General features: G+C 54.2%; 1 protein-coding gene across 11 annotated transcripts; it reads right to left on the minus strand.

The window, feature by feature from the left end:
* Window positions 1-543: 543 nt before the first annotated feature.
* HEMK1 (HemK methyltransferase 1, mitochondrial release factors N(5)-glutamine) lies at window positions 544-20,439 on the minus strand. Of its 11 annotated transcripts, XR_001884651.1 has the most exons (13): window positions 20,018-20,439; window positions 18,040-18,441; window positions 17,571-17,662; window positions 17,163-17,256; window positions 12,343-12,477; window positions 11,956-12,020; window positions 11,654-11,703; window positions 10,642-10,747; window positions 9,644-9,739; window positions 9,354-9,467; window positions 8,241-9,202; window positions 7,864-7,926; window positions 544-5,534 (listed from the first exon to the last, which is right to left on the minus strand). XR_001884651.1 is itself a non-coding variant. In XM_017867967.1 (11 exons), exons 2-11 carry the CDS (start codon window positions 18,265-18,267, stop codon window positions 9,166-9,168), a joined length of 1,017 nt encoding a protein of 338 aa, XP_017723456.1. In that variant the 5' UTR covers window positions 18,268-18,441; window positions 20,018-20,439; the 3' UTR covers window positions 544-9,165. The 11 variants fall into 11 exon arrangements, 4 of the variants coding, with proteins under 4 accessions (XP_017723456.1, XP_017723457.1, XP_017723460.1 ...); XR_001884653.1 differs by lacking the exon at window positions 7,864-7,926 and having other exon boundaries at window positions 9,089-9,202; XR_001884652.1 differs by having other exon boundaries at window positions 544-8,449; window positions 9,089-9,202.
* Between the last annotated feature and the right edge of the window lie 1,163 nt (window positions 20,440-21,602).

A 21,602-nucleotide genomic window follows, 5' to 3' on the forward strand; every position in this document is an offset into this window, starting at 1 on the left:
AGGGTCTGACTCTGATGTCCAGGCTGGAGTGCAGTGGTACAATTATAGCTCATTGCTGTCTTAAACTCTTGGGCTCAAGTAATCCTTTTGCCTCAGCCTCCCAAGTAGGTGGGACCACAGGAATGTGCCACCATGCCCAGCTCATATTTTTAATTATTGAAAAAAAATCCAATTTTTAAAACCACGCACAGACTCAAATGGGCACAGCACCAAATTATGACACATTAGAATCCTTCCCATGTACTCAGAGAACAGGGTTTGTGCTGAGCTTGAAAAAGGGCTTCTCTTGCTGTCCCTGTCAATCAAAGAGACTGCAAGGTGGGCTTCAGACACAGTGCTAGCATTCGTAAACACTTATTTGTGAGAATCAGCGGTCACTTCATCCTGTGCTACCAAAATCAAACACTGAAAGAAACTGGACATTGAGACCAACATAAGACTACAACTACCATCCCAGCCCCCAGTTCAAACATTTGTGTTCATTGCTGTTCGCCTTGATGGACTGTATGCTGAGAAATAATTTGCATTTGCAAAATACATTTATGCTAACAAGATGCTCATTTTATCTGTTAAAAAATATGTATTTGAGTTGCACACGAAACGTGCTTTGAAAGAATCAGCTCCAAAGTTCTGGGGGACTGAGGCAGGAGGGCTGAGGGAAATGATGAAGAAACAGTGGTTTTCAGTGCGGGCCAAGAGAGTAGGCAGCAACGGTCAGTTCTTGAGCTGTGGAGTGCCTTCAACAAGGGTTTTTAGACACATGCATCTGGTGCCTCATCCCAGAACCTCACAGGCCTAGGGACCTGAAATGCTCCCTGTGACAAAGCAAACTTCATATCCTCACATGCTGAGATGGACTCAACTTTCAGTCGGGAATTGGGCTGGGTGTCTGTCAGTCTGCGCCACCCATATCCAGAGTGTATCAGAGTCTGGGTTCAGTGGCAACCACTTTCGCTGCCCTCTCCTGCCCCACACCTAGCGCTCTGCCTGGCCCCTTTGCTGTGGGCGTGAAAATCTGGCACCCAGGCTGACGGGAGAGAGCTCAGTCTGCCTCTGCTGCTTTCTGTTTCATTCATCACTTTCCCCTTCACTCTGGAGCCCACGTTGGCTGTGGGGCACCTCACTGGCTCCTGGGGCCCCTCTGGGGGTTGAGGCTCTGGGCTGCATTTGGCCTCTGCAGCCTGGTCACGCCTCTCCTGGCTGGGACGTCAGAGGACTAGGTTCAAACTCCAGCATGGCCAGTTGCTGGCTGTGTGACCTTGGGCAGGTTAAGCCTCAGTCCCTTCATCCGTATAGTGGGCCAAGGAAGGGATCCCTGATGTGCCAACAGAAAGATTCATGACAAAGTGTGTGCGGCACCTGGCACTAGTTTACATACTGCAGATGCCCGGTACTGTTGTCAGCACTTCAGGTCTAGGAGGGTGTTCTTCCCAACTCTACCTCAAGGGCTGCCTTTGGACTGTGTCCCCACATGGTCACATTTGCATCTCCAGACACTCCGATGCTGCCTCTCAGATATTCTGAAAGCATCCTATGCTGTCAAGCTCCCCGACTGTCCCCCCCAGCACCCCAGCCTCCAACTCAGGTGGCCCCATTTCCCCCAGGTCCCAATCAGAGCCCTGGGCCCATTGTGGTGGTCCTGGCCATCCCACATCCAACCCCTCAGCAATGGCTGAGTCAGTTCTGTTCCAGAGTATCTGATGCCACTGCTGCAGACCCCAGCCGCCTCCAGACCCTGGACAGTTGCAACCTCCTGCCCCGGTCCCTTTTTCCTGGAATCCAGAAAGAGCAGCCTCAATGCCTCTCTTAACTCTGTAACTCAGCTCAAAAACCTCTTTAGGGTCCTGGTCCCCAGAAATGCATTCAGCGCTCAGCCAAGGGCACCCCCCAGCACCAGCTTACCCCTACACATCCCTACCCATGTGTCTGCAGAACTCCAGGCCTTTGTCCAGACTGTCCCTACTGCCTGGTATATTCCTGTCCTATCCGCCCCTCCTCAAGCCTGGTGTGACGACTAAGGCATCCAGCTCCAGGTCACTCAGCCTGTGCCAGAATCACAGCTCAGACAGCATACAAGCAAGTTTCTTAGCCCCTCTGTTTGTTTCCTCGTCGGTATAATGAGAGGGTTCACAGCCTCCATCTCTCAGGATGTCATGAAGGTTGAGTAAGATAATCCTGGAAGTACTTGGCGCAGGATGCACCATATTCTATAGGACCCTCCACTTGGTATCATCTCCCTGGTGCCTGACACATAGTAGGTCTTGAGAGACTGAGGCCCTGGCCCTATACCTCAGGAGACGCACCCAGGTGTAGCTGCAGGTCTTCTAGAAAGCCCTCTAGGGACAGTCCTGGAAACCCTTGCTCCTGCTCCAAGGGTCCACAAGCCCAGGTGACTTCTGCATTAAGCTCTATAGGGGACAGCCCAGGACCTAGTTATGCTGGCCTCAGTGTCTCTGATAGTCAAATGGGCACCAATGGCAGCCTCATCCTCCCTTCCAGTCTAGCTATGCATCCTGCTGACCCGTAACTGCATCCTGCTGAGCCTTGATGTCCTCAACTTTGTAATGTGGGGACAATTAAAAACCCCATGTGCCAGCCCTGGCAACATCAAGAGACCCTGTTTCTACAAAAAAAAAAATAATAATAAAAATGAGCCAGGCAGGGTGGTTCACACCTGTAGTCCTAGTTTGCTTTGCTTGGTCATGTAGCTCAGCCTCACGCTGACTTCCAGGAAGAGCAGAGGGACTTGGCCGCCTCTCCAGGCAGGCAGGCCTGTTCCTGGAAAGCAAGGCAGGGTAGGGGGTCTTCGGGTGGCAAAGGAAAGACCGGCAGCTTGGAGCCAGGGAAGAGACCTGGGATTGTGCCCCAACTCTGCTCCTGTCCTGCTAAGCCTCATCTGTAGCACAGGGATCTCTGTGTTTCAGGCACCAACAATCTGCTCCCTGGGCTCAGTAGGGGATATCTGATCCCACCATTTCCCCAGCCACATGCCCCAGAAAAGGGCTGCAGACCTAGTACAAGACGGAGCAAAAAGGTGACATCCTCTGCTCTGAGAGTTAGTGTCTGAGGAAGACTCTAGACCCTGGGAAGGGGGCCACTTAGCCAGGCCTGCCTACCATGGGGCATGGCTACTCTGAGCTGTCACACCCTCCCCCTTTAGGCATAGCTGGGGCAGGTGGAGGTCAGCCCAGTTCAGGGCTTTCAGTGAGGCTGAGGTAGGCTTCCCTGCCTTTCCCACTCTGTGAGCTGTAAACTTGGCCTTTCCTGACCATTTTCCTGCAGGACTGTTGTATGTGTGAGAAGTCGTCTTTGGAAGAAAAGGGGCCCCTAGAATTTGAAGCTTCTGATTCCTGGTTATGAGGCCAAAGATCCCAAAGGTCCTTCCAGACATCTCAGGAGGGCCCTGGGGGGGAAGAGGCTGGGGGTTGTACAGTCAGTTCCCTCACCGGAAAAGCGCCCACTCATTCCGCAAGCGGGGGATATCCTGCTCTCCTCCCACAGCTACCAGTTTCTGATGGGACCCAAATCTGTCCGCATACTCAGGGGCTACAGTTGGCCTAATGTGGCTCTTACCTGCCCATAAACATGGCCCAGAGGGCTTTATGGGCCTGAATCCCTGGGTTTAGTAGCTACAAGGACAGCCATATGAGCACCACCTAATTAACTTAATTAACTAACCACAGGCCCTTGGAAGCAATGGCAGATGAGAGCACCACACTGGGAGTCAGTAGTCAAGTGCTGTGTTACTTCAAGTAAGCCCCATCCCTCTCTGGGAAAAAAAGATCAGGGATTGAACATAAGCCTTGCCAAGACCCACCCCTTCCAGTATAAACAGGCCCTCCTGGCTTCATCCAAAGTGTATCTAGGTGATTTGGGGCCAAGGTGACCCTTGAACCCAGGTGTCCATGCTCTCTGTCCCCTAGCTTCTCAGTTCTGAAACCCAGCATGAGGCCCATGTCTGGCTTCCCAGTAGTTCTCCATATGGCTCCTGGGTTAGGACTGGCCTCAGGAGCCCTAAGCCTTGGCCAGGTGGGATAGTGTCTCCAGAGTCCCTTAGTACCCCTGGAGAGGGAGGTCCTAGTCCCAGCCTGGACAGGGACAAGGCTGAGGGCACCAGTTGGCCACTTCAGTTTTAGGGACCAGGAGGTTGAGAACCCCAGGGATAGCCCCATTCCACCATAGGAACAGAATGGTGACACAGCTCTGCTCAGGCCTATGGCTTACATGGAGGGGCCAGGCCCATTTCCTCAAAGTCAGGGGCTGCTGTGCTCATTTCACAGATGCAGTACTTGCAACCCAGAGAGTACAGGGCCCCTGCTCATCCTCACACACCCAAGGGGTCCTGGGCCAGTCACATTAACTCCACAGGAAAGCAGGAACAGCCTTGGCCCCAGTCTCTGAGGTCCTCTCTGGACCCAGTCTCTGGAGATGGGTCATGGAGGCCAGACTTGCACTCTCTCCCCACATCCCAGTACCATTCCTCAGCCACTCCCTTCTGGGACCCATGCTGGTCAGTCTTCCAGTCTTCTCACTCTGGGAAAGGGCCACCTCTCTCCAAATATGAGTAAAAAATGGGGAGCCCGGGCAGTTTAGGTCTGAAGGTTGAGTAAGAGTTCACCGGGCCACATCACCTATCTGAAGAGAGGTGGTTAAGGCAATTTATCATGACTCAAAACTCTTCCAGCCTCTGCCCATTTCCACATTGCAATTCCAAAGCCACTTCAATCAGTAGGCATGTGTTACAGCAGCACTAATTTGGGCACCACAATCTGTATTCATTTCCCATGGCTGCTGTAACAAATTATCACACATTTAGTGGCTGAAAACAACACAAACCTATGATCTTACTATTCTGGAGGTCAGCAATCTGAAATCAGTTTCACAGGGCTTAACATCAAGGTGTTGGCAGGACTGCATTCTTCTTGAGGCCCCAGGGAAGAAAAGGCTGTCTGCATTCCTTGGCTCATGGCTCTTCCTCCAGCAGTTGCATCACTCTGACCTCTGCTTCCATTGTTACATACATTTTCTTCCGTCACTCTGACACTCCTGCCTCCTTTACAGAGGCCCTTGTGATTATACTCAGTTTACCTGAAAAATCCAGGAGACTCTTTCCATCTCAAGATCCTTAATCACATCTGCAGAGTCTATTTTCCTATGTGAAGGTAATATAGTCACATGTTAAGGATTAGGTGATTAAGACACTGCGATTTTGGGGGGTCACTGTTCAGCCTACCAGAGCAGTGGTAGAGTTGCTTTGACAGTCCCAAATCCAGTTCAGGGGGCTTGTCCAAGGTAGAAAGTCATGAGGGGGAGATCAGGTCTCTGTCCTAGCCAGGACTCTGGCTGGAGGCTGGCCGAAGCCAAGAGCTCCAGGAAACCTGGCGCCTGCTCCTACTGCCGCCAAGGACAGCCAGTTCTCCTGGCACGGCTGTCGCACAGGGATCAGGTGCACTTGAGCATTCGAAGTGGCCACTGCTCAACTTGAATGGCTGCCTGGGTCGGGCAGAAGGCCAGGTCCTCATGGCTTCCTCTCCCTAATGACCGGAATACATGGGCCACCAGGTCAGATGTGGGCCACATGGGAAGTCCCAGCTCTATTCTAGAAAATGCATGTACCATCAGCTTACCGGTAGACATTTACTGAACTTGGGTATGCCAGATCCACAGGGGGCCCCAGAGATGAGAGGGATAAGAAGGTTTCTGAAGGCATAGTACAGAAGGTCATTGGTGCCAGCAGAGGTATGAGCTAGGGGAGGCAGGAAGAGCACAGAGCAGGTGTCCTAAAGGAAGCAGCATTTGTGTTGGAGCTTGAAGAAGTGGATCGTTTGCACTGCCTGGGCAGAGGGAAGGTGTGTGTTCAGGGCATCAACAGTGCTGCGCAAAGGCTGAAGCCCAGGGCAGTAGAGAAAAGAATCCACTAAGAAGGAGCCAATGAAGAGAGAGAAAAAAGAGAGAAAAGAATCGAAGGTGGATAGGGAAAGATATGCTGTCCCGCAGAGGTTAAAGGGGTTCCCACCTCAAGCCAGCAGTTCTCAAACCTTGTCAGCAGTGGAACCCTTTGTTCTGATGGCAGCCTACTCAGAGCACTGATGGGGCCTTGGGAGGGCCCCCAGGGCTTTTCCCACAGTTGTCCTCCCCCATCTCTTCAGAACTGGATTCCATAGGACACAAGAGAACACACTTAAGTCATGGGGAGCCAGCTAAGTGTTTGGGGCAGGGATTGGGAGCAGCCAATGGCCCAGGGCCCAGGTGGGGGTAAAGGAGCCAAAAAGAGTAGATTTCTTGCATTTACAAGGTTGGAGGCATATTTCAATAAGGCAGCTGGATGAGCCCCATGGAGAAACCCATTGACAACTGGGAAAAGCATCCAACTGTGAGATAAGGCCTCAGTTTCCCCAACTATCAGAAGAGGAGATAGAATACTTTCCCAGAGTACATCAAACAGGGGCTCCTACACTCCTGTCTGTGCTCTGGGCTCTGGCTGAAGGAGGCTGCATGGGCAGTAGGCACATCTCTCAAGACCTCAGGGGCCTGCACAGCCTGGACTCCACCATCAGCTCCATGTCCTCCTCCCATTCTGCCTGCAAGTGCTCCTTGACATATGCTGGTGGTGGTGGGGAGGTAGTTCGAGTCTCTGGCTTTGGCCTCAGGAGCAAGGGAGGGGATAGGGCAGGTGAGCCTGGCTTTCCCTGAGCTAGAGCCACTGGCTGCCCTGGCCTGGGCCTCAAGGGACTGGGGCCATAGTGAGGAGGGGCTGAGGGGAGATGTGGGCTGCCAGGCTACCAGCCTGCTGGCTCCATCTCCAGACAACGATGAGGAGTCAAGAGCCCAAGACTGAAACTCCTGCCTACCCTTCTTTCCAGACTGCCTTGTATCCCTGCCTGCCTTATGTTGGTCCCAAGCATCAGATGGACACCTGAGGGCATCAGGGCCTTCCTCCCAGTGTCTGCCCTCTGAGGAAGGCAAGAAAAAATGCCACAATGTGCCAAGTCAGGCACCTTCCATGGGCTCCTCACACGCATCCTATGAAATAAAGCATTTAGTCACATTTCTCAGTCTTAGAAGCCAAGGCTAAGTGAGGTGAAGTCATCTGCCCAAGGTCACATTGTGGTGAGGGGCAGATTCTGGGATTGAAATCCAGGCTGGTGTGGCTACAACATCAGGGCTCAATGTCCAGGGCCCAATCAAGCCAGTGGCTGCAGGCTTGAGGCCCCACCTGCCAGTCCTCTTGGCTTGGACCTTTTCCTCAGCAGAGTCAAGCTGCACATTTTTCTGGGCAGAAAGTTGTCCCCGAGGGCGGCTCCTGCTTGTGGCCCCAGCTGCCCCAACACTGTCACTCTCCAACACTGCACTCTCTTCTGGTGCAACATCCACAAGCTCGCCAAGGCCCTTCCTCAGGAATAGGCCTGAGGCCAGGAGGGTGAGACCATCAGGGAAGTCAGGACTGGCTGAGGGGTAGGGGATGACAGACTACACTAAGGTCAGGGCAACTGCCCTGAGATGCTGCTGAAGACAGCAAGAGCCAAAGGGCACAGGGAGGAAGACAGAAAGGGCAACACTGGTGAGGACCTTAGCAGGCAAAGGTCTGTGAGCACGGAGGACTCAGGGAGTGGGAGCCTCGCCCTGGTTGTGCACCCCTTTGCCCTCCCGACCCAGGTTCCTTCTGGAGCAGCCTCCTCAAAGGAAGCCAGGGGCAGCTCAGGGTTCATGCAGCTGGGGCTGGGCATGGGGCAGGCCACTGGGGCGCTGGAAACTGCAGCGTGACCTCTGCCAAATGCATCCTCCAGCCATAGTGCAGGGCGACACTTAGGCTGGTTATGACTCCAGCAATATAGGCTCCCCAAAGGGAGGGATCTAACTTACTATCTCCACTTGGCCACTGTCATGGGACCTCAGGCAGTCCACACCTTCTCTTGTTCTCTCTGCCTGGAAAATGGACATTCAGATGCCAGCATGCACATTCCACTTGGCTAAGAGGAAAGAGGCTGCCACTTGGCGTTGGCCTTGGACTCAGAAGAGCCAGCTTCTCACAGGGAAAGGAGCTGCCCAAGGTCCCACTGCAGGACACAGCCTTGGAACTCAGCTCTCCTGGCTGCAGCAGAGGATGCTGCCCATCAGACCATACTGCCAGGCCCTGGAAGTGCTGGAGTGGCAGGGGGCAGTCTAGTGGAATAAGCCAGCCTGGTTTGCCATGTTCCTTAGGACCCACCCTGAAGCAGGCTCACACCACCAGTACTCACCAACCTAGAGATTTCCTGTCACTGTTGATAGGAAGGCTGGATCTGCAGGCCTCCTGGTGGCCATGAGTCTGCACAGACCAGAGCTGGGGTGGAGGCCACAATCCTGTGCCCAGTATCTCAGTTTCTCACTCTCACCAGTCCCAACCAGGTACACATGCGTTATTTGAAACCCCAGGGGGTCAACTCAGGAGGGATGTTTTAGTTAAAAGCTATGGGGATAAAAAGGAAACACCCCTCACTGGCTCAAGCCTTCCGTTAAATCAATGTGGATGTGCGACCCAGGAACTGTGCAGCAAGGACCTCCAGGCCCTCCCCTCCAGAAAGCAGGCAGTCATCCTTGAGCCGAAATGCAGATGAGCTTCCTGTGCTTGAGCCAGGCTTGGCCAGAGAAGTGTGTACGCATGTACCCAGGGCAGTGGAGGACTGATCAGTCCCTGGGAGTGAGCTGCTCTACACCAGGCCCCATGGTATCCAAGGCCAGGAGTGAGGACTCATGTGCCTTCCTCCTCCACGCTGCACCTGCACACCCCTACCGAGCAGGGGACTGACGGCCAGCCCTGCTGGGGCAGAAGGAAACTCTCACCCCAGCGCTACCTGGGAGTAAGGGGTCAGGGGACCTGCAAGTCATGCACAAATCATTAGGTCACCATTTGTTAGTCTCTCAATACTTTACTGGCCATATCCCCCAATACCCCCACATCTATTTCAGCAACACACAGCAACTGCCCTCGGCCATCCTGATGTGATGGAGCCAGACTGAGAACTTGGGTTTACCCAGGTGTCCTAGAAATATCCTAGAAATGCAGAGCATGGGGAAATCACAGAACCTTGGGAAATACCATAAGCACCTGAGTTCTGGAAAGTGCCATCCACCTCCCTCTGGTCAGGCTGGCGCCACAGACAAGGCATCCACAGGGCAGCCACACTATGGCCTAGACCTCTGGATATGCAGGAACCGGGGCCTGAGGAGACAGGGATAGAGGGTGGTTACCACCTGGGCCTCAGGGAATGAGCAGGGAGTGGGAACAGCACATTCTCCTGACAGCCAGGGCTGAGGATGGCCCCAGTGGAAATACTAGCATGCTACAGGGCTAAAGAGGGGTAGGATCTCACCTCCCACAGAAGTCCCTGCGCACAGCCACAAGATTAAGGTACAGTTCAGGCCGGCTCTGAAGCCAGCTGCTGACAAGCTCCGGGTGCCTTGGGTCCACTTCTAAGAAGATACTACTACATGGGGGAGAAACGGGTGGGCTCAGTAGGACAGGTCTGGGGCCTGCCCTTCTGGGCTGCTTGGGCTGGTGAGGTGAGGGTCCTGTGCTCATCTCTGCCAGGGCCTGCCCAGTACACATTAGGAGCAGTGGAGGCTGCTGGGGACAGACCTAGGAGACCCATCCCATTCATACCCAGAGTCCTTCAGGAGCTGGGGTGCCAGGGCCAGGATGTGGGTAATGATGTCCATGCCCTCCTCCCCACCGTCCAGGGCCGCAGGGTCTTCATAGCTGAAAGGGAAAGCAGTGGGAGGTGACAGCCTGAGGAAGGGGTATCTGAAATGCATGGAGGGCATGGGCAGGGCCTCCACAAATGGGGCCCTGTGGAACTTACACTCTAGACTGAAGGGCAAATCTGAGGACCCAGAGAAGGGCCCCAAATGGGTGGTAGCTCCTCTTCCCTTCCTCTCATGGGCAGCACCCTGCCAGGCAGCACCAGGCCTGCTTGCTGAATCCCACTGGCTGATGGCCTCTCCTGATGGACTGACTCATGTCAGGGACATGAATGTCTCCCCACAAGGCTGCTCCTCTTCTTGGTTTGGGAGATCTGGGGCTTGCCCTGACCACTCCTGAGAGCCCAGAAAGGGAGAGCCAACACCCCAACCCCATCCAACATGACTACTGCCCCATCCAGGACTCCTGGGCTGCCCCTGGTTCTCAGCCCCTGTGTAAAAGCAGGATCGCCTGGCGTAAAGCTAGCCTGGGGCCAAGTTTTAGTCCCAGTTTTCCCACTGAGCCCCCATGTGACCATAGACAAGACACCTTCCCTCTCTGGGCCTCAGTATTCTATAAAATGATGTGCCCATCTACAGAGCACCCCCTATGAGTCTTCCACTGTGTTTGATGCTTTCAAGTCATCACTGAGTCCTCCCATGGCCCTGCAGAGGACTACCTCTCTTTTTCCAGAGGCAGGAAACAGGCCCAGAGAGGTTCGGTGGCTGTCCAGTAGTCTTAAGTAGGAAGGCAGATGCTGAATCTAGGTAGGATTGTGGGCTCTCCAGTGCATCCACGTAACACCACTGCCTGCTTCAGTACCAACTCCCCTGTCCCTCCAGATGGTGTGGTCCTCGAGGGCAGACTAATCCCATTAGGCCTTTCCAGGCCTGGCCTCCCTGGCCCACCCTGCTTAGCACCTGCGGATCTCGGGGGCCAGCTGTTCCATGTCCTGGTGGAAGACGTAGGGAGGGTTGCTGACGACCAGGTCCACAGGGCCCAAGGGCAGGTGTGTCCAGCTCCTTTCTGTAGTCAAAGAAGAGGACACACAGTAGGGACTAACCCATTGGGAGGTAAAGGATGGTAGCTCCCCCTGCCACCATGTCCCTCTTATCACGCCACACCCTGGGCCTGCCAAGGGATCTGATAAGTCAGACCTGCAAATTAGTGCCCAGAGTCCTCAGCTGACAGCCTGGTGGAGCATGTACATGCTTTAACATGGCAGCCCTTCATTTCAAGACATAGAATGTCCTTGCCAAAAATCCTCATTACACAAGACTCCGTTCAAGTGCCACTTCCAGGACGTCCTTCCTGACTGCCTAGGCAGGAAAGAGCCTTTCTCTTCTGTAGCTCCACCAGCCTTATAGCCAACATGGACTGAGAGTACATGGAGGGTAGGCCTGGCCTCATCAGCCAATTCCTGATGGCTCTGACTACTGGTTTCACCCTGTGCCGGGTGCTACACCAAGCATATCACACTCCATGGAGGGGGCACACAAGGCTCAAGGATCCCATGGGTAAGGCAATGGAGCCAGAACTGGAGTTGGAGGCCCGGACACACTGTAAAGGCTATGGCTGAGCTGTGCAGTGCCTGGATCGCTTCTTCCCAGGCCAGGCAGGGGGAGAGGGGCACTCTAGTATTTTGGTCCTGAAGGCATTAATTTAAGCTTTTGCTTATCTGTTGCCAACAAGCAAGCCCTTAACTCATTAGTTATGAGGAATTCATTGACCTGACCCCTGATGGGTCAGGTCAGCCTAGGAGGCAAAAGCAACTTGTCTGTCCTCAGCCAAGACTTTGTTTGAACTGCCATACACATGTGTGGTTGTGTGGCTTTTGGGGAAGCCCTCCCTCCATGTCCACAGAGTGCCTCATCCACCCAGCAGCACCTGTATCTAGTCTCCCTATCTTAAGGAACATGCAGGGGAGAGTACCTGAGGTCATGTCAAGGTGGATGATCCAAATCCTGTCCTGCAACCGAAGCCTAGATAGACAGGGAGAAAGGGGTGGGCACGGGGGTAGATCCCTACCCTTCGCTACAAGAATGAGGTCTTGTAGTCAACCTTTCTTGGACCAGCAAGATACTCACTGCCCACTACCCATTCAGAACTCCATGGGACCCATGCCAGGCTACCCCACTGCTTCCTCCTTCTTGGGAGGAGAAATCAGACATTAGTGAGTTTGAAACCTGAAAAGGAGTCAAGATCAGGCCCCAAAGTGCAACTCCCCCACCTACCTCTGAGCGTTCTCATGGGTCAGAGAGATGGCAGCCTCCCCCTTATCCACAGCAATGACTCGGCTCTGTCCCAAGAACAAACAGAGGATATGTGGAAGGCAATGCAGAGAGATGCTGGGAGATACTGGGCCTGGGAGACCCTCCTCCAATCTCCCACCAGAAGAGAAGGGAAATACCCAACAGCCTTTTCTTCTTGGCCAAAATCTAGCCAGATAGATGTGGTAGGCATTAGAGTCTGTGAACCACAGTGGGCTAGGGGCAGCCCTGTCCTCCCTCATCTAGCTGCTTCCCCTCAAGTGCTCCTAGCAGAGGGATGTGGGGGAAGCACTAATGGGAGGGACAGTGAGTGTCATTCGCAGTCTATCCAGAGTGGGTGGAGAGGCTCACCTGAGGGAGCTGGCTCAGCAGGCTGAGGGAGATGGCTCCCGATCCACAGCCTACCTCCAGAATGAGGGGGCTGCCTGGGGATCCCACAGCATAGGACCTCTGAGCCACCTCTTCCAGCACCCACTCAACCAGTTCCTATGAAGCAGAGGGGTCTGGATCAGAGTTGGTGCCTGGGGGTGTTGGTACAGAGGCCTAAGCAGTTACCCCTGTGAACGTAGGAAGGGGAGGTAGCCAAAGCCAGACTGACCTTCATGTCAGCTGGGCCATGGCCAAGTCACCCTGCCCCGCCAAGCCTCAGCTTCCCCATCTGTACAACTGAGCCCAGTTGAGGATAGCCCACCTCATGGGGATGTGGTGGGGATTAAATGAGCTAATCCATACCTGTTTCATGTTAAGTGTTTAATCAACCCCAGCTAAGCCCTTTACAGACATCCTCCCATTCTTAGCATTTCTTAGCAGAAATGCTAAGAACTGGCTGGGCACAGTGGCTCACGTCTATAATCCCAACACTTTCTGAGACCAAGGTGGGCAGATCACTTGAGTTCGGAGTTTGAGACCAGCCTGGCCAACATGGTGAAACCTCGTCTCTGCTAAAAGTGCGAAAATTTGCCGGGCATGGGCATGGTGGCGGATGTCTCTAGTCCCAGCTACTCGGGAGGCTGAGGCGGGAGAACTGCTTAAGCCCGGAAGGTAGAGGTTGCGGTGGATCAGGATCGTGCCACTGCACTCCAGCCTGGGAGACGGAGCAACACTCCATCTCAAGAAAAAAAAAAGAAAAGGTAAGAACCGTATCTGATAGTTCCTGGCCACTCCCTCTGGCCTGACCCTGCTCCCAGAGCTTTTCCTGTATTAATCTGTTAAATCCTCACAAGTGTCCCATGAGGAAACTGAGGCCCCACCTGAGCCTGGCCTGTGGTTCATGGTGGCCAAGAATCAGGAGCTGGTGTGACAGAGCTGAGCTTGAGAGGCCCCAGGGAGGCTCCTAGGCCAAAGGGACAGGGAATTTCCTCCTTTGGAGAAGATGGGTCATGGGGAAACATGGTCCTGACTAAGGACCTGAGGGCTGTGGCATACACAGGCATAGCTCAACAGGCATGGGTGCAGAGGGAGGTGCCTGACTGCACTGTACCTGCCCTGGCAGCAGGAGGACATTTTCAGACATTGCCACTTTGGAAACAAGACAGTTTCAAGCCTTGCCTACCCAGCCACTGCCTGCGAGGACTATGCCTGCAAACCAACATAGGGTAGGGGTGAAGGGTGGAAGGCTCCTACCGTCCAATGGCCAAAATGTTTCCCAGAGGGTCAGAACTCCTGGGACCCCAGGTCTCAGGAAAGACTGGCTCAGGGAGCTAGGGATGGTGGGCAGCAAGTGGGTGCTTCCCTGATCTGAAAAGAGGACCACCTTTTCCATAAAGCCTTCCTCAAGCCTGGGCCAGGCTCTACCACGGCTTTCCCCACCCTGAGCCTAAGGTCTAGCCTAAGGATGCGGTATGCCTCTCCCACCAGACTCCATAACGGGAAGACCTGAGGTCCAACTCATCGTAGTGTGTCCCACACTGGCAGGGCTTGGCCCACAGACAGACTTCTTGGCTACTTTCTTTCTTTCTTTCTTTTTTTTTTGAGACAGAGTTTCACTCTTGTTGCCCAGGCTGGAAGGCTGGAGTACAATGGCGCAATCTTGGCTCACCGCAACCTCCGCCTCCCAGTTTCAAGCGATTCGCCTGTCTCAGCCTTCCTGAGTAGCTGGGATTATAGGCATGCAACACCATGCCTGGCTAATTTTGTATTTTTAGTAGAGACAGGGTTTCTCCATGTTGGTCAGGCTGGTCTCGAACTCCCAACCTCAGGTGATCCGCCCGCCTCGGACTCCCAAAGTGCTGGGATTAGAGGTGTGAGCCATGGTACCCGACCCTCTTGGCTACTTTCTAAGTGCTGGGCAAGCTCTCTGTGGCACCACCCTCTGCATCTCACACCGCCAGGTCTCCCCAACACCCCAATGCCATCAGCCAGGCTCAATGGAGCAGAGGGCTCCAGATCACTCACACCCATTTTCCACATAAGTTCCCCAGTGCTGGGTTCCAAAAAGCATCTCACCCTTCCAGGCCCCCAACCCCAACAACAATGTTCACCCACCCTGAGGATGGCAAGTCCAAGCCAGGCAGAACTTGGCCAGCAGGTGCAAATCTCCCTGTTCCAAGCCTCTTCTGCACCAAACAAATGATTGCCTGTGGGTGAGGGGGCCCAGCTCCAGCAGGAGAAGGCATATATTCACCAGCTCTCACCAGCCCTGTGCCAGGCACTACCGGAGACCACTAGGGTACTTGTGGCAAGCTGGGCCTGCAGGGTTGGGACAGGTACAGAGTGAGCAGTGTAGGGTTGTGGCTGAGAGACTGTGGTCTCAGTGGTGAGGCCACACACTGAGAGGTTGGCAGGGTGACCAGGACTTGTCAGGTGTGTGAGCCTCTCTTGGTTTCCTGGCCATAGACCTACTCTGGCTGGGGGAATGACCCCTCAGTCAGCCACACTGGCCAGTCACCTCACAGAGATACTCAAAGACCTCAAAGACACACACCACGTATGTGGATGGCCACATTGGGGAGGGTGAGAAGCTGAGAAACTAAGCCCCTGCCACCGCTAGTGGCCTCTTGCTTGCCATAATACTCCAGAGCACAGGAGGCTCATCTTGGCTGTAGGGCCACTTGGGGCAGGGGTAGACAACAGCACAAGAAGTCCAGAAACTTTCTCTTCTCCGCCCAGTGAAGAGCCTCCCTCAGCCTGACGCTGGTGGCTCTTTCAGGGAGACTAAAAGCCAAGCTGGTCACAGGCTCAAGGCACCCCCTCCAGGTGAATATGGAAAGAATCCAAGAACAGGGTGGGGCGCAGGGGCATGCGGGAAGGAGGTGAGGGGCAGGCAGTTGTTGGCTCTGCCTAGAACTGCTGCCCCAACATGGACTTCATACCCCATCAAGAGGTTGGCCCAAGGCCTCAGCAGAACCTGAGTGCCCAAAAGTACCCTCTATTAGGATGGCATTCCTGGTGGAGCAGACCCAGGGAGGTGGCATTGCCTCCTTCAAGTCAATCATAGACAAAACACTGATCCTCCCACAACCTGTACAGCCTCACAGCAGGCCAGGTGAGAATGGTTCACACCCCCAGCCCTGAGTTTCCTACTGTACTCACTGCCAGGCCAGAAGCTGAACCACCTTCTCACCCCTAGGGAAAATCCAACTCACTGGGTCACATGCCTCCTGCAAGTTTGCACTTCAGACTCCCCCTTCATCAGACACCATCCTCTGCACCCATTCTCACCACTCCCTGCCACAGGCCACGTCCTCTTGAGTTCTTGGTAAGGCATCCCCCGATGTGGCTTTACATTGGGGTGAACCTGGTGAGTTCTCAGAAATGTCTGCACAGTGAGGTGAGCACCTGGCCTCCCAATCGCAGCATCTCCCCTCACCCTACCCCTTGCAGTAGAGCTGCTCTCTTGGCCCAGACCAATCGAAGAATCAGGGCCCACATGGGAGCCAAAGTCCACACTTGGTACTCAGAACCCTGGCACATATGGCTGGTGCCAGGTCAGCTCTGAAGGAACTCAAAGGTCACCATGCCCTGACCCTGGGCAGCCGGAGACAGCAAATGATCTCTTTGCTAGAGATCACGTGTTTTTGGGAGCCACAGGTAAGCCTCCCAAGGCCTGCAGGTGGCAGGCCACACCTTGCTCTGGGTCTCCATACTGTGTCCTAGGTCATGCCAATCCCAGATAGGGGAGCCACCACGAGAGGGATGGGGCTCTGACCTGGGAGTCAGGAAGTCCAAGTGCTGCCCTCATGCTCCCTTCCTTGACAGCCCTATGACTTCAGCAAGGCCTCAGATTCCCTGCTGTCCCTGCCCTAACACTGGGCAGTGAAGCAAGGACCTGGCCTCCCAACCACATGACATGGAGGGGAGAGGGATCAGAGAGTTTCTTGGCTAGGGGACAGAAGCTGGGAAAGTGCAGGAAGGGTTTGGGGCCCCTAGCCATGGCAGGGGAATGGGAATCTTTCCCAGAAATGTTTGTGTGCTTGGGTCTTTCTAGAAACATTCCTTCTCAGAAACTGGCGCCCTCTGACTTGCCCACCAGCTCTCACTCAGCTCTACTCCCTGGTCTGCACCCTCTGGGTCCCAGCTCTACCACCTACAAAGTCAGAGGGGAGTCCAAGAAGGGCCATAGAAAGTGTCTCTTCCAGGACCAGGGTGCCTTACTAAGGGACAGCACACTTGCGCCACACATCCCTAGTCCTAGTAATTTGAGGGACAACACAGGTGATTACCAGACCAGTCAGTAGACCAGATTCTCTGGTCTGGAGGCCTAACCCTCTCATCAACTGGGCCCAGAGAGGGCAGTAGGGCAGTGACCTGCCCGAGGTCACACAGCTGATACCAGGTCTCCAGGTGTCCTCCTGGAGCCCTCTCCACTTCCTCCATGCCTCCTGAGAAGCTGCTGAAGGACACTGTTCCCTGTGGGTTGGGTAAGCCATGGGACAGCTCCCAGAGAAACAGCGGAACAGTCTAAGTACTTGGGCAGCACTATTTGAGGCACTCTGGGACATTGCCAGACCTAGAGGCTGGGGTGGTAGCTTAGAACATGACAGTCAAGGGGACCAACAGGAATCATGTCCTCTGGGCTCTGCCAACACAGACAGCGAGGAGATACGTGTCTAGAAAGGCAATGTCCCTGAAGTCATGGGGCCCCAGTGCCCCCTGGAGGAAGCCTAGGGTAAGACCGGTACCCTGAACTCCACCCTCATCCTGATCCTGCCTTGCCCTGGTGGCACACCTACCTCTGTTTCTGGCCGAGGAATAAACACTGGGGGCACCATCCTCAGGCTGAGCCCCTGAAAGTCCCACTCTCCAAGGATGTACTGCACCGGCATCCTGCAGAGAGGGCAGCCAGGTGGTCATCAGTGACAGAGCCAGGAACAACAGGACCATGCCTGGGTTGAGAGATACCACTTGTGGCCAAAGATATCAGGCAAGACCATGTCTCCAGGGCCTTGGGACTCCTGAGGCAAAGCCTTCCCTCCCTCCCTTCTTCCTATTCACTACCCTGGCCCCACTCTTGCCACCCCGAACCCTAACACTTCCTTAGTCCTTGGACATTCTCCTCCTCCCTGAACTTGGTGAGGATACGGGAAGCTGGACTGCTGCTCCCCAAACACATCCTTCAGGTCTGATCCATGGGTGCTCACCTCTGCAATCGACGGCTACTCAGCTCCTGGATACACTGTAGTTGCTGAGAGGTCAAGGGCTGGGTCCAAAGTGCCGGCCTCAGGCTCTGAAACTGTCCCCACAGAGAACGTAAGTGGCTGGCTCACTGGGCCCAGAGGCCCCAACCCAGGTGTCTTATGTGGATAATGCCTGCCTAGCACTGGTCTGGAGGCCCAACGCTCTCATCATCTGGGCCCAGAGGTGGCAGCATCCTGCCCAAGGTTACACAGCTAATACCAGGCCTCCGGGTGTCTATCCCAGAACACTTAGGCAGAGATTTATTCATTCATCCAACAAACTGTTACAGTGTGTGCCAGGCGTTAAGACGTTCCTTCAGAAAAATCCCATCAGTCTCAGCTAAGAACTCTAAGTGAACAGAAAACCTGGATATCTCTTCCCGAAGTCCTCCCTCCTCCCTCTTCCTGTCCTTTTGACAACACTGAACTTAACTGTTTTGGCTCCAAGGACATGAGCCACGATGTACTCACTGGATTCCCGGGCCTCAGGGATACCTCTCTTCTCAAAGACCCTAGTCCAGTGGCTGACCAGTTCTGTGGCACTGGATAACCCAGCCAGAGGTGGTTGGGGTTGCCATGAGCTGAAGGCCCAGCCCAGGGTACGTCCCCCTCTCCCTGGGCCAGACAGGAAGGCCCACAGCATTCGGCCCCAAAGCTCCATGTCTCAGGAAAAGGTTCTCCAGAGTGCTTCCAGGTTCCCAAGTCTGCCGTATGATGTCAGCTGCTGAGGTGGGTGCTGAGAGTGGCCCCTGGACCCAGCTGGGTGGAGATGGAAAGGTCACAAGTTCTGGTGCCCTAAAATGGCTCTGGTCCTCAGATATAGTTGGTTGCCACCCTGGGAGTGAGAGGAACCAGGAAAGCAGGTGAGCCTTGTATGACATCCCCCCTTCTACCAATACATTGCCTGAGAATAGTTGTGCTCTTGCTGACACCCCGTTGACTCCATTTAGAGCCTCACCCACCTATCTGATCATTCTTGTCTTGGCCACTTATGTTTTCTTCACATTTTTAGCTGGAATGGGCTGAGCCCATGGCTCAGTCTCTGCTAATAAATGGGTTGGTGGTAGGTTAGGGTACATATTTGGGGATAGGACAGATCTGTGTCTAACCTAATGTGTGTGATCTTGAGCAAGTCATTATTTCTGAATTTCACTTTCTTAATCCGTAAGATGGGGGGAAATCACACCAAACCTATGGCAAGCAAAGCATTAGACTATGAATATCCAAGGCCTGGGAGGCAGCTCAACACACAGCAGAGACCAGATGTTACATGATCTTAACTGATGGTACAAGGGGCAGATGATTGCTTTTGATTGGGAGCTTTGAATCTGACGTTTTGTGTGTGCTGTCATGGATTTATATGCTGAAAATTTCCTCCTAATTTAACCCATAATCCAGGACATCAGCATAAACCGCCAACTAAAAAATTTACAATTTTATATTTAAAGATGTCACAAGCAAATTTAACTGAAGGTTTAAAATCAGTGGTCCCCTTTGCTTCCAGATAGAAGTCCAAACTAGCGTTTATTGAGCACCTGCTAAGGGCCACATCTTCAAATACAAGTAGGGTCCGAGAAGGGAAGCGACTTGCCCAACGTCACTTAGGTAGAAACTGTCCCAGGTAAGCTGGGCGCGGTGGCTCACGCCTGTGTAATTCCAGCACTTTGGGAGGCCGAAGTGGGCGGATCACGAGGTCAGGAGTTCCAGACTATCCTGGCCAGCATAGTGAAACCCCGTCTCTACTAAAGATACAAAAAATTAGCCGGGCGCGGTGGCGGGGTGGCGGGTGCCTGCAGTCCCCCCAGCTACTCGGGAGGGCTGAGGCAGGAGAATGGCGCGAACCTGGGAGTGCGGAGCTTGCAGTGAGCCCGAGATTTATTGCGCCACTGCACTCCAGCCTGGGCGTACAGAGCAAGACTTCTGCCTCAAAAAAAAAAAAAAAAAAAAATATAAAAAAAAAAATTTAGAACGGGCATAAGTGACGCGCGCCTGTGTCCCAGCCCTACTCAGCGAGGCTGAGGCCAGAGAATGCGTGAACCCCAGCAGGCAGAGGTTGCAGCGAGCCGAGGTCACGCCACTGCACTCCAGCCTGGGTGCCAGAGAGAGACTCCGTCTCCAAAAAAAAAAAAAAAAAGGAGAGAGAGAAAAAGAAATTGTCCCAGGCAAGACACGAACCCGAGTTCATCAGACTCCAGAAGCGGCTCTGTGCACCAGTACGCCGTCCCAGGAACCAAGGCCCGAAGTCAGGTGTAAATTCCCTCACAGCTACGTACTGCATTGTTAACGACCCAGACGGGGTCCCCTCCCTCCAACCCCGTTTCCCCATCTGCACTATGGAGAATGGGACCGGCCAGGTCTCCAGGCGGTTGCAGTCGAAACATCCCCTTCCGATCCCCACCTCCCGTGCATACCTGCCTGAGAAGCTCCCCACCCTCCCACCAGCCGGAGAAGCTGCCGCGTACTGAACGCCAGGACGTGCGTGGCCCGTCGCTCGCTCCCTTGGATGCCCCGCTTCCGGGGTTGGCGCATTTAAGAAAAGGCTCGGGCGGACGCCGTAGCTCAGCTTCAGGGTTCCCATCGCCTGTGGATTCCTCCCAGGAGACCCCTGCGGATGGGTGGGGAGGCTGTGAATTCCACGCCCTCTACGCCCGCAGGCCTACATGCGGGAAAGTGCGGGGGATTTGTGTGGGGTTGACCCCTGGAGACCCGGACCTGCTGGTCTTCCTTAAAATCACATCAGGGATTTGGCTGCAGCCCAAAGGGATTGCTCCGAGCTGGCTTTTAGGAACCGAGTCTGGTAGGTGTGTGGGCAGAGCCCAGTAGCCTGCCGGAACGGAGGCGTGTCACCAAAGGACCTGTGTGTTCTAGCGGGGACCAGATGTCCGGGGGCGTGGTCTATCTTAGCCTGGCGGCCGGGTGGAGCTGTGCGAAGGCGGGTTCTAGTGTTGAAGATAGGTCCAACTTTGGGGTCCAGTCCCAGTGTCGTGACCCTACCTAGGTCAGTGGCCGAGCCCACCAGGGGGCCGGCTGAGTGGCGGCCAGACCCCAGGGGCCGCTCTTTTCCTGGTGCGAATCCTGACTCTATTTGGCAACTCATCAAGAGACTTTGTCCAGGTGTTGGGACCCCTCGGGACCTCAGTTGCGCCTTCTATAAAATACACGGCAGCGTCTCCCAAGGTGTGTCTTGTCAACATCCCCCCACCAGAATGTACTAACTACTTTTTTTTTTTTTTTTTGAGACGGAGTTTCGCTCTTGTTGCCCAGGGTGAAGTACAATGGCGCGATCTCTGCTCACTGCAACCTCGGACTCCGGGTTCAAGCGATTCTCCAGCCTTAGTCTCCCAATTAGCTGGGATTACAGGCGTGAGCCAACACGACCGGCTAATTCTGTATTTTTAATAGAAACGGCGTTTCACCATGTTGGTCAGGCTGGTTCGAACTCCTGACCTTAGGTGATCCATCGCCTCGGCCTCTCAAAGTGTTGGGATTACAGGCGTGAGCCACCACGCCAGGCCTTAAACTATTAAACATGCTGTTTCCCTGGCTCCTTCCCAGACCAGGAGACACAGGAGCGTTCGCATTTGTACCAGGCTACCCTGTGACCCCCATAATCTCCTTTGAAAACCGGCGGATTAGGAGTATCTGAGGGCTCCTTCCCTGAGATGATCATGCTGTGGATGGAAGCTATTGTGAGGGTATATGTAGACTTGCCTGGGTCGGGGTGCCCAATAATAAATCCGCCCCACTCTCAACTTCTCTGGACGAAGATTCCCCATTTCTAGCCCGGGGTTGGAGTCATTTGCCAAGAACCCTCACACCAGAGGACCCATCTGAGTAGAAAGCCAAGGTTCGGGAAGGGAAAAGTAATTTCTTCAAGGTCACAAAGTCAGCCAGAGTTCAGTGCAGGCTCAAGGACTTCCAGTCCACTGCTCTCCCCAAGTCTCCTCTGTACATCCGCGTTTTGGGGGCGTGAGTCTGTCCTGGCACGGGTAGCTG

This window comes from Rhinopithecus bieti, unplaced genomic scaffold (assembly GCF_001698545.2).
Source record: "Rhinopithecus bieti isolate Rb0 unplaced genomic scaffold, ASM169854v2 scaffold_3875, whole genome shotgun sequence".
Taxonomy (NCBI): domain Eukaryota; kingdom Metazoa; phylum Chordata; class Mammalia; order Primates; family Cercopithecidae; genus Rhinopithecus; species Rhinopithecus bieti.

Coding starts and splice junctions, on each gene's coding strand:
- HEMK1 (XM_017867967.1), bottom strand. CDS start 18,267: ATGGAGCTTTGGGGCCGAATGCTGTGGGCCTTCCTGTCTGGCCCAGGG. Junction 17,663..18,039: donor ATGTCCTTGGAGCCAAAACA/GTTAAGTTCAGT, acceptor CTGTGGGGACAG/TTTCAGAGCCTGAGGCCGGC. Junction 12,478..17,162: donor TTCCTCGGCCAGAAACAGAG/GTAGGTGTGCCA, acceptor TCTGCTTCATAG/GAACTGGTTGAGTGGGTGCT.